Source organism: Dermacentor silvarum, chromosome 8 (assembly GCF_013339745.2).
Source record: "Dermacentor silvarum isolate Dsil-2018 chromosome 8, BIME_Dsil_1.4, whole genome shotgun sequence".
NCBI lineage: Eukaryota > Metazoa > Arthropoda > Arachnida > Ixodida > Ixodidae > Dermacentor > Dermacentor silvarum.
In genome coordinates this window covers 55457273-55469547 of record NC_051161.1, presented here as the reverse complement: position 1 = coordinate 55469547, position 12275 = coordinate 55457273, and the positions used below count along the sequence as shown (strand labels likewise).

General features: G+C 46.7%; 1 protein-coding gene across 4 annotated transcripts in view; it reads right to left on the bottom strand.

Annotated features, from left to right (window-relative positions):
* LOC119461277 (hepatocyte growth factor receptor-like) overlaps positions 1-12275 on the bottom strand; it is a 61326-nt gene that overhangs the window by 15653 nt on the left and 33398 nt on the right. For all 4 annotated transcript variants that reach the window (XM_049672230.1, XM_037722518.2, XM_049672232.1 and 1 more), the window contains exons 5-10: positions 8706-8879; positions 6351-6499; positions 3928-4066; positions 3197-3333; positions 919-1110; positions 633-744 (exon numbers count right to left, since the gene is read on the bottom strand). In XM_049672230.1, coding sequence (XP_049528187.1) covers positions 633-744; positions 919-1110; positions 3197-3333; positions 3928-4066; positions 6351-6499; positions 8706-8879 — 903 coding nt within the window. The remainder of the gene's footprint in view (positions 1-632; positions 745-918; positions 1111-3196; positions 3334-3927; positions 4067-6350; positions 6500-8705; positions 8880-12275) is intronic.

The following is a 12275-nucleotide window of genomic DNA, read 5'->3' as shown; positions in this document are numbered from 1 at the left end:
AGTCTAACACATCATCTTAGAGCGCTATCTGCCACGTAAGAAGCACCTGCAGAATGCTTCGCCTAACATCGATTCCCGCAGTTCGTGTGCTCCGCTTTTATTTTTGTTCACGCTAAGGCTAACATATTTTTTCAGTTATTGTTCATGTGAAACATATTAGGCAACGTTTGCAATACCTCGAATCTGCGCTGTCAATCGAATTACTGCAGTTCTAGTTACTATTTAAAGATTTGGAAGTTGCACCAAGTCTTTAACTGCGACACCACGTCACGAGCGCGCCTTGACGGAGCAGAGAGGGCGAATCGTAACACCTGCTGCCGCGGCAGCGCAAGATGTCTTTGTTCTGAAAAGCTTAAAGGGAGCTGCGAAAAGTGCTTGCCTCGTGTTCAACTCTATTCCCAAGATTGCATGCACCTCTTTCTTTCTCACTCTCTCTCTCATATGACGTGTTTTCACTGTGATCTGGCGTGAGGGGTGGGGGATGGCAGAGTTGACTTACTAAATCTCACGAGAAAGCTTAGAAATGAAGATAAGCATGGGACACGTTACTCCTGCATAAAGGCGCTACAAGCAATCCTTTTTTTTTTTTTTGCATTGTTTAGGACGTCCGTTTGATAGCAGCTGCGTCTCACCTTCCTAATGTACTCCTGCCTCTTGTGGTCAAGAGAAGTCACCCGCGTAACCATCGTGGGCACAGCGACACTATCGAGGTGAGCACCCCTCACCACAACAGTAGAATTCCCACTGCAAAGATCACATAAAGCATGATTCGTCTATGCATGTTCCCATAAAATCTGTAATATCTTTTCTAAAAATGAAGACAAACGCCTTTCTTATTTGTAAACTCTGCGTAAAGGCGCGCGAAATACATGCTCAAGACACTTGGCAGTGACCACGCACGGATTTCGGTATACTCACTTGAACGTGGCCGTTTTGGGCGAAATGTCATTGATCTCGGGATTGGGCTTGTAGGTGAACAATGAGCTGAGGTTGTCGGCCGGAACGAAGGGAACTTCGACGTCGTCGATGGCCACAGTGACTTGCATATCTTTGTGCACATTTTCCAGAGACACAGCGCTCGTTGTGCAGTGCAGCATCGTTCTTTCGATCCTGTGTCGAAACAACGGCAAATCTGTGTAGGGCATGCCAGCAAGCTGCGTGCTCTGTTTCACAATACCAGTGCTGCACTGAAGCACAAGCTATACAGCTAGAGCGATTGATTTGTTTGGGTTGAAATTGGAAAATTTGGCGACTATGGTGTCGCCGGCTCCTCCGCAAACAATAAATTGCTGGACGATCAAAGAATGATAGCATGCGGTGATACGAAATGCGTTCCGGCAATAAGCACGTTTCGTAATAAACACTCAATATTTTCTGTACTTTCTGCAATTAAGCGCAAGTCAGGCAATAAGTTAAGTCAATCAAATTGTACAAGGTGTTGAATCGCACGATCACGAGCGTGACCATCACGCGTCTTAGCGCTGCGCGTCCTTCTAGCGTTATGGCACCGTTCCCTCAGTCTCGAGAGCAGCCTTTATCGCCGGAATATATTTAGCCAATAGCTTGCGCTGTCCACGATATTTTAGGACAAAGCACCCATTCTTGAGAAGTATGGGTAGAGGGATGGGGGTGCTCGAATAACGAAGTTTTTCATCGAATCGAATGCGAATATTCGAGAAAAATGATCTTCAAACATTCATCCAAATAACGAATATTTTCTCATTGCTAAACGAAGTGAAATACTCGTGTAAAGTGTGCGCAGAGTTGATTTGGCACAAAAGAAAAAAAAAAGAAGAAGGAAAGGTTATTTACGGCGTTTCAAACATGCACTGTCATTAACAACTTCATGCCAGGCCAACTGAGAAGGTTATAAATGAGAAATAACTGATTTCAGTTGTCCCGTGCGCCATGACAACACCAGTGACAAAACACAGGTACAGCACGTCACATGCTGTGTTCGTTGAAGGAGATAAGTGTGACGCTACAGCGCCGAACAATGTTTTAAAGGGAGTGACCAGATAACTAATTACATTGCCTAAATCTAGACAACAAATTAGCGGGCTGCCAAAGCGAGGCATTCACAGCCTCGCTTTTACTCAAGTGATCAACAATGTTCAAACAAGCAGTGTCACTGGAGCCAATGTTTTGATAGCCCCCTTTCTCAAGACGTGGGCTAGCCCTGTTGAACGATTTTACTTCATCGACGCTCCTTGATTTGACCACTCTCAATCACTTCAAGACCATCCATCTTGCTGTTTCCATCACGTTCGGATTACTTTTACGCAGCAGGACTTCTCTTTCCCATACGTTCGCTCGGAAAGCAGTGCCTCTGTAAACCTGCGCGACGCTCCTGCAGCAGAATAGTTGGAAGCCAATTTGCGTCGGTCATAATTCCTCGAGACTCCAGTAAGTGTGATTCCATATATTTCAACAGAAAGGAAGAATATTCAACAATTTCAAATAGTGAAATCTCCATTTGAATACTAAGCGAACAGCAAGGAGTATCCGATTTATGCTCGAAATCGGGAATAATCTCGTAGGCCTATTCAAAGGGAAATGTGATGGAAATTTAGGTAAGAGGAAAACATTGCTCTGACTGCATTAAAAAATGTGTTTCCACTCCAGGAATGCCGCCAGCAAGTGTACTCCCCCCCCCCCCCTCCCCCTCCGTTGTTTCAACCGGCAATAAGTGAACGTTACAAATTTATCAGCTTTAAACCACTGCATTGATGTTTTATTTATTTTTTTTTGGTCACGATCTTGGTGGTTGGTGCTAAGCAAATGTACTCAAGAAGTCAGTTAAGGTTTCAATAAACCAAATCATAGTATGTTTCCCACTAGCAGTGTTTACCAGCATAAGTGAACTTAGCACACAATCAGGCAATACCTATATTGTCGGATGCTTCAGACTTTAATAAGCACAGCAAGCATCTGGTTTAATTGTTGCTAGGTGGTATACTCACAGTACACGAGAACAAAAAGAAGAGAGGTGCAAGTTTTGTAGTCTAATTATCGCAGAAGCTTAGAGAGCCTAACCCAGGCCACCGTGCGCGTAGCAAGTTTCACAGAAATTGATTTGTCTTTGAACTCATTCATTTTTCTGTATGCAAAATGCACCACCAAGCTGCCAGAGTTCTGCTTGCCCAATCATGAAAAGTGGAATTTCTCAATCAACTGACCAGCTTCTAATCCCTACCTGTTTATGTTGCATGGGCTCTCGCCAATCATCACGGACTGCTGCGATCCGATGTTGAGGTTGGCTCCGTACACAGTGATGTTGGTTCCTCCGGCAACTGGCCCATAAGTTGGCAGCAAGCCTGTGAACGTTGCCACCTGGAAAGGGAAGGAGAACTTAGCACTGTTAAAGTAAATGCCACGGTAGCTTAGTGGCTACGGAGTCGCGCGCTACTGAGCTCAAGGTTGCGGGTTCGACACCGATCACGGTGGCCACATTTCCACCGGCTCGAAGTGCAAGAACGGCCGTTCACTTAGATTTAAGTGCACGTTAAAAAACTGCGCTTTGTCAAACTTAACCAGGAGTCCCCCACTACAACTGTTTACCTCACAACCAGACCGATGTTCGGGCACGTATAGAACCCCAAAATTTAATTACCTGTGACCGTTTTTGTTCCAAAGTTCACATACCACGTGACGCCTGTGGTTAAAGGAGTGCTAGCCAAGGTTATTAGTGGCACTGGATAGTAGCACTCGCAGAGCTAGATCGCGTACGCATACACAAATACCCAAGAAAGTGAACGGGAGGCTATCCAACACCACCGTGGCTCAATTGGTTGCGCATCACACGCGCATAATGGATAGGATGCTGTTTCCGCTCCCACCGGCAGAAAATTGTGTAATAACAATTATTCGCGTGTTTTTTTATGGCCAGTCACCAGTGATGTTCTCGCGAAAGAGTGTGCAACTCACCTCATATTCGAAGCCGTTAGAAATGGTGCGCTGGTCTTGGACGTCATATTTCTTCACGTCGTCCCAATGCGTGTCATTTACGGATATCATAATATCCGCTTTCGAGCCATACTGACCGGGTGGAGTTTTGCACTGCACACTGCAAAAGTTAGGCAGGTGAAGCAGTTAGCAAACGACATTGATTTTGCAACTTGAAAGTTGAACATATCGTGTTGAAATCCGAGTTCACAGAATACGCGTACATGATTACTGAGAACAGCAAGTTGCCAAGCGATAAAAAATGCTGCCGTTCTGATGTACACAACTCATTCTGGCGGAAATACTTAAAAGTATCCACTGATCAAGATAATAAATTATCGAGGGAGAGCTTTAGCGAGCTTTCTTTGAGAGTTAAGATTAGATTACAGCCACGCTGGTGGCCTCATCTTGAGGCGCATGTTTTAATCAGAGAGGATTCAGCTATCAGAGACACAGCTATTATTGCAGTGATCGACCATATTCTACTTCACTGCTGGTGTAAAATCTCGGCAAAGACACCATCATGAACACGCAACTTTTTTTTCGCTTTCCTTCCAGTAGAACGCGCATGTAACCCAAAAATGTTTCTAACGCTCTGCAGTGAACAAAGCGTCGCATGCGACGCAAGGTGTCTCTACAAGCGTTGTTACTGCCGCCCCGTCTCCGATAACCTGACACTACGTGAAAATAAATCTACGTAGTTTATTTATGGAATACTGGCTGGGTTACCGGAGCCGCACACCACAATAGCAACGCCGGTAGTAACATATTGTGACGCTTTGTCCAATCAGAACGCGTTAGAAATGTTTTATTGCGATAGCAATTATATGGACACTTCAAGCGTATTTCTCCCGTCGGCGTCGCGTCGCCGTGAGGTTCCGTATAAAATCCAAGGGCGATAGAATCGTCGCCGCGCGCCGTATGTGCGAGTGAAAGCGCGGGGGGACGCTCGCCTTCATGGAGCGCGAACGCACATCGGAGAGAAAACGCGACTTCCGTCGCGCGAAATGCCGTGGGGGTATGGGAGGGAGGGAGGGGGGGGGGCAACGCTGTGCTGCGGCACCAAATGCGTATCTTGCAACCGGGTGCAAGGGTAACTGGCGACGCAATCTCTTACGCGAAAGGAGCAAAGCGGGAAGGCAGCGCAGGAGGGAGGAGGGAGGGGGGCGGCGGCGGCTTCTACCCTGCCAACAAATGCGTTCTTGTACTTTGCGCCTCTGCCAGCTGTCAGTGTTGTCGCGCGCACCGTATCTTGAAAGCGATCTCGACACGGATCTGACCTTTGTATGCGCTGTGCCTACGCCGCTCAGTTTCCGTTGAAGCGATAGACTGCACGAACCTTCGCGCGCTGCGGCGGCCGCGTTTCCCCACGCCCCCGTTTTGACAGTGTTTGTCTCCGGTCATCGAGTCTATCCATGTTTGCTTGTGCGCGCTGACACCACGGTTGGTAATTCAGTTAGTAAGCGAATGTGTCAAGTTTATGCAGCCGATAAAACTACTATCCCTACTCCTTATAGCTATCTACTAATTTGCTATCGCAATTGATGCTTCGCCTTTCGGGCGAAACTGCGACATTTTTTTTTTTTGTTAAACGGGCGTGCTCGTTGGAAAGAAAACAAAAAAAAACGGACTCCGTGTTAACGATTACGCCGCTTCCGCTTTTTTACGCCTGTAGCTAGGTATAGTATGGTCGTTCACGGTGATAGCAGCTCAGTGTCCTCCGGGATTAAACTGTGCGCCACGAGACGACGCCACCAACGCGACCGCTTGACTAGAAAGTTTTAGCTTGTCCGTAAACGTATCAGCGTTTGCGAAATATCGGGTTACCGGAGAGGTGCATGGCAGCAATAACGCTAGTAGCAACATCTTGCGGTGCAGTTTAGCCAGAGAGCACACAAAGATGGTGTAAAGCTTTGGTAGTGATATAATCGTTAACGTGCAGCCCTTGTATGATTTTGCTTCTACGAGAACACACCCGCGACGTCAAAATTTGTCAAAAGCACTCTAGTTCGAAGAACAAGGCCGGAAAAGTAGGTCCAGTTGGTACTTGATTGAAGGGAGAAAACGAGCGAAAAACACAATGTATACAAAAAAAGAAGACGACAGGATTACGCTGGAACTACCAGGTTATATATAGGTTATTTCTATAATAAAACTTCAGTTGTTAGTTCCAGCCTAGTCACGCCACCTTCTTCCTTGTGTACGTTGTGTTTTTCACTGGTTTTGCACCTTCAGGCACTGTAGTTGGACAAAGTGTCACATGGTGTCGCTACCGGCGCCATTACTGCGGTTCACTGCCCTGATAATACACGAAGTTGCTAGTGTGACTCTGCGTCGAGAAATGTGCCGTTACACACGTTTCCGATCGGATAATTGAAGTGCAGCCATCAAGCGAGTATACTGACAGCGTGAAATTCCAGTGGACGAGGTCGCACGCGTGGTCGCCCACGGTGATCTCGATGCTGCTGGAAGGCTTGTGTTGGGGGTCTCCGAAGTTGTCGCCCTGGAACGTGAGCAGGGTGCCGCCGGTCGTGGGACCCTTGGTTGGAGAGACCTGCAACGAATGCCGCAGGCGCTATTCCAACTGCGTTGTTTTTCTTTTGCCTTTCTTTTTAAGAGCAATTAAGTAACTGCCCAGCTTTTGGGTAGCAAACTTCTAAATAGATGAAATGTTTCACTGCACCTATCGGCATCCTCCATTCATTTGACCGCTTTAACGTTGTGTAGAAGCCGTCGACTTGCTGTGCTTGTTGTCAGCGTTCACGATCCATAACAAATAAATCGATCAACTGAAGCTATTTTTGTGGTTTCAACCAGAAGCCCTCGTCCACCATGACGTTTCTCGTATAGCACACTGCGCAGCATAGCCCACGTTAAGCCAAGCTGTTTAATTCAAATTTAAATTCAATTCAATTCAATACATCCCAAAGTCCACGCCGAACTTAAACAGCGCATGTTTGGATCATTCTTGCGCAGACGTATATCTAACAGGTCAGCGCAAACTAGTTAAAAAATGAAAGAAAGAAAGAAAGAAAGAAGAAAGAAAGAAAGAAAGAAAGAAAGAAAGAAAGAAAGAAAGAAAGAAAGAAAGAAAGAAAGGCAATGACCGATACTTAAACGATAACTGAATAATGGCAAAAGTTAACCGATCCGTCGCCCAGCCCTGGTATGCAGCTCGTTAGCGCTACCGGTCTCGCGACGTCGGTGTCGCACAGTCACGTACACTATACTTTTTAACACCGGCGACTGCTGACGCGGAACTGCAGCGCGGACAGCCCCGGAAGCGGGACCATCGCAACGCTTGCTTGCCGCGATGCGTCCCTCGTTTTTTCAGGAACAGCGGCGTTTCGTGCCTAGACCGCATCGTTACCGGCGCACGACTGTACGTCATAACTAGACGCGGAAAAAAGCGTGCGTTGCTCGGCGGCGGCACAACCACCACCTTCTCACGGTCCTACCCTTTCTTTTCTTTTTTTTTTTTTTTTTTCTCGCGATTCACCGCCGTAGTCACGCTCGTCACAACTATCAAATGCCTACGTGATGTTGCGCGAGAATACGAGCACTCCTCGACACAGAGAACTTCCCGAAGTAACGAAAATCGCTAAGCATATATAAGAACACTTTTTCTTGCCGCTCCATACGCGAGGAAGTCGACGTACAAACGTCGCAGTCGAGAAAAAAAGAACGCACTTCAACTTGAGGAAAACCGTGCGACCCAGAGCCTTCACGTCCAATAACAATCCCACATGATCATGTGGGAATGGTCTCAAATGATCAAACGGTATAAGGCTGGATGTGGAGGTTATAAGACATTTATTGGGGCTATTGCATAACGCGGTTAGGTCACTAAAGATATTACGAAGTTATTACCGAGCTTTAGATTTTGCACTCCTAAAGTTAGGTGACTCAAACCACCGGGCCTATTAAGAGAGAGAGCGAGAGGTCATAAAGGGAAGGCAGGGAGGTTAGCCAGGCTGAGCCCCGTATAGGCTACCTGCACTGGTGAAGGGTATTGAAAGAGGAGAAGGAAAAGAGACGTTGGCAAAAGAACGTATAATGGTCCACAAAAGAAGGCAAGCAGGGCACGGACCTTTGGGTACGCAAAAACGGTTGGGTGAGGCTATTTGTAAAATTTTCTGTTATTATATTACATTATATCGTACGCAAGCAGCTTGCGTGCGCAAGCGGAACGTAAGCCTCTTACGTCCCCTAAAAAAATTAAGTTATGCGGTTTTACGTGCCAAAACCACGATCTGATTATGAGGCACGCCGTAGTGGGGGACTCCGGAAGTTTGGACTACCTGGGGTTCTTTAACGTGCACCTAAATCTAAGTACACGGGTGTTTTCGCATTTCGCCCCCATCTAAATGCGGCCGCCGTGGCCGAGATTCGATCCCGCGACCTCGTGCTCAGCACCCCAACACCATAGCCACTGAGCAACCACGGCGTGTCGTCTTACGTCCCCTAATCTAAAGCTTTAGAAATATGGTACCCTAAGTTAGGTGTTGCTATCGGCCGTGTGTACAAAATAACGCCAAGAAAATGTACAAAACACCCCAAGTGAGCTTAGGTTTTTGTCAACGCTAGGTCGCCTAATTGAGCACGCTATTTCTAAAGCTCCCCGTTAATTACACTCCTGCGTGTTATTCACGTTCTAATATCTGTACACGCGTGGTCAAAGAGAGAGATACAGAAAGAGAGGAAATTCAGGGAGGCCAGCCAGATGAGAGGCGATGCAAATATATATGCTATATACTCACACTGTCCAGCTGTATGGGGCAGCGGTTGGCGTCGAATTTCTCGCTCTGCCGGCACTCGGCGTAGTGGGCGCACTGGTCTCCGCACCAGCCGCAGCGGAGAGGGTCTTCGTGGCTTCGCATGCACTGTGAGCACTTGTCGTAGATGCTGCACGAACCGACGGGAAAGCGCACGACCTGCAAGGGGCCACGCTGACAAGAGCGCGTATTTTTGTTTGAGCGTTTGCTCCGGTTTGCTTCGTTTGCGGTTTACGGGCCATGCTAGCCAGCAAAGGGATTTTAAAAAAAATGCGTAGGAACACTATTGAAAAAAAAACATATTTATCACGTCCAATAATGTCGTATTAACATATGAGGGTTCGGATAAAAAAAAAAAGACTCGCTATCCCGGCGCTACGAAAGTGGTTGCCCAGCGAAGCTGTGGAAAACCGCCACTACAACTGCTGAGGGGGGTATTCGTTATAAATACGAATTCATTAAATGGGACATGAAGAGAAAAATTCCGCGTTAACCTCCGATGGTACCAAAATCCATGAGACCGAGTGGTGACGTCACGTTTGACATGATGACGAAACGTGATTACGTCATCACCTCAAACGTCGCGTGATGACGTCATCACACCAAAGGTCCCCTGATGACATCACCACGTCAAACGTTGCGTTACGTGCAACGGCATCGTCACTTCACGATATCGCCTGATGGCATAACGTGACCACGGCATCACGACAAACGTGACGTCACGCTATGACGTCATTGTTAAGTGATGATGTCACCTGATTACGTCATGTGATGTCTATTGGAGAAGCAACAGACTGTGCGCTTCCCGCTTCTTTGCACTGTCTCCGGTATCGGCTAACATATTTCTCTGCGCACCGCGCACGCGGACACGAAAGATCCCAACTAACTGGAGGCTAACATCTTAACTGTAAAACTCGCACGTTCCCATACATCATGTGGCGATGTCATATGCGAAACCCGTGTACCCCTATGCGATATGGGGGAACTTATGGGTACATGGGATTACTGGCTTGTGGGTCTTTTCGGTAGGGGAATATTCAGTTTCAAAGCTAAAGCAAATGAGCACGAGTGACGATGCAGTGAGAGAAAAATAAAAGTCTTAATTACAAAGCAGAGATATTTCCGGTACCACGTAAGCCCCGCATGGGCAAGTATAATGAACGTTCTCGGGTCATCTGGAGTGAATTTGTCCCGGAAATGCCTAGTTTAAAAACAATGTAAATGTATGCCAACGGTGGCTTTATACCCACCGCGTTCACTCGTTGGCTACGGCATCCTACTGCATGAGCACGAGGTCACGGGTTCGGTTCCCGGTGCCGGCAGTTGCATTTCGATGGGGGCGAAATGCGAAAACGCTCGATCGCGCACTTACATTTACACAAGGGAACCCCGTGGGATCGAATGAACAGCCCTCCACTACGATGGGTCTTAACAGCTAAGTGCCGGCTTCGGGGCATCAAACCTCATGAATCAAGCAATCAATGGCAGCGTTGCCTATGTTACTTCGCATATTTTATCAGTGAGTGTTGTCGGAGACCAATACCTATAAAGCTCTTCTGGATTTAAAGGAATAAAAAATAAAAGGTAATGGCGAAGAGAAAGTGCTAGACTGCTGGCTACCCCAGTACTGATGTGAGGTATGTGAAGACGGATGTGGCAACATAGGCGACAGACCTGCCATAAACGTCATGACATGCATACAGTGGAACCTTCAAACATTTGTGCGCGCATGCGCTTCACTTCGCTTTGAGTACTACCAAAGTACTGCTGCCGCCTCACGTCATAGCATCAGTTTCTAGGTTTGCAGATTCCCCATTTGTTTGGAAAAATACAGATACAGCGCGACACAAGAAAAGTAAACAGCAGGTACTTGTCCTGTGTCGCGCTGTTTCTGTATTTTTCTAATGATGAACCAACCAGCCCCTTTGAACACGCTGTTAACGTTCCCTATCTGTTGCTTCTGCGGATGTGAATGTTATTGCTATAGCAATTATATGGACACTCCAGGCGCATTTCTGTCGTCGGCGTCGCCGTGATGTTCCGTATAAAGTCCAAAGGCGATAACATCATCGCCGTGCGCCGTACGCTGTATGTGCGAGTGAAAACGTGCGAGGGTGAGCCGACGATGGTGGCACTTACTCGCGCAAGGGAGGAAAGCGGGGAGGAAGTGCGCCGTCTTCCGTCGTGCGCAAGGCACCGGAAGGAGGGAAGGGAGGTGGGGGCGTTCTACCCCGGCGGCGCGTGCGTATGGCGCGGCCGCGCGGGCCCTATCTTGAAAGCGATCTGCGATAGGGACAGAGTGCGCTGAGTGCTGCTAGATTTGTGCGCGCTGTGTTCTCGCCGCTTAGTTCGCGTTGAAGTGTGAAGCAGCACGAACGTCAATTGGCTCGCTGCTGCTGCCGCGCTTCCTCCCTCCAGCGTTTTGACAGCGAGTGCGGCGCGGTCATCGAGTGAGATGTGTTCATTGTTGCTTGTGCGCGCGTGGCACCATGCTTGTTAATTTAATAAGTAAGCGAATGTTTACAAGTCTATACGGCCGATAAAAATACTATCCTTACTTCGTATAGCTGTCTACTAATTTGCTATCGCAATCGATGCTTCGCCTTTCGGGCGAAACTGCGACTATTTATTTAATCAGTTCCACCTTTGCGTACAAGCTGCTATTGCTTATCGCTTCAAACGTTCGTCAAGCAGCTCTGAAGAACAGCCTGCACCCACAGTCTCCGTCATTTTCTTCAACGGGATAAAATGCTACTGTACTATTGTCAGCATTTTGAAACGGAGCTTCCATTGCTTTCTTCAATTGCTGCTGCCGCCGCGCTTACTCACTCCAGCGTTCTGACAGCGAGTTTCCGCGGTCATCGAGTGATATGCATTCATGTTTGCTTGTGCGCGCGCGACACCATACTTTTTAATTTAGTTAGTATGCCTATGTCTGCAAGTTTATACGGCCGATAAAACTACTATCCTTACTTCGTATGGCTGTCCACTAGTTTGCTATCGCAATCGATGCTGCGACATTTTTTTGTGCATGTGTTTCTCTCCTATACTAAAATATACTATGGAAGCAAACATTGTAAAAATATGCAGTTTTCTCTTAGAACACGCTTGTAATTAGTAAGTGTTAAATATTGCTGTCTCAGCACGTGAAAAATGAAAGAAGCTTAAGATGCACAATAAAATGAAGTATAGTTACTAAAAACTTATTGCGTGAAATGAATAATACGAAGTACATCTTCAACTTTAACTTCAACTTTATTTTCGCATTTTCCCTCCCCTTCTTACAAAGAAGAAGAAAAAAGAAAAATGCAGGGCAAGGAGCATAAAGCTGCATAAAAGCAGCTTGACGGGATTCCTTCCCTTTTCCTTGGCATCAGTTACAGCATATACAATTACAAAAATAGGTTACAGAAGTACAAAACATATTTATATCTATACATATTTGAGAAGTATATTTACTCGCACATATGTAAGGCTCTTTATGCGCAAATGTAGCAAATGTAGATATTTAAGAACTATATTTACTCGCACATATGTAAGGCTCTTTATGCACAA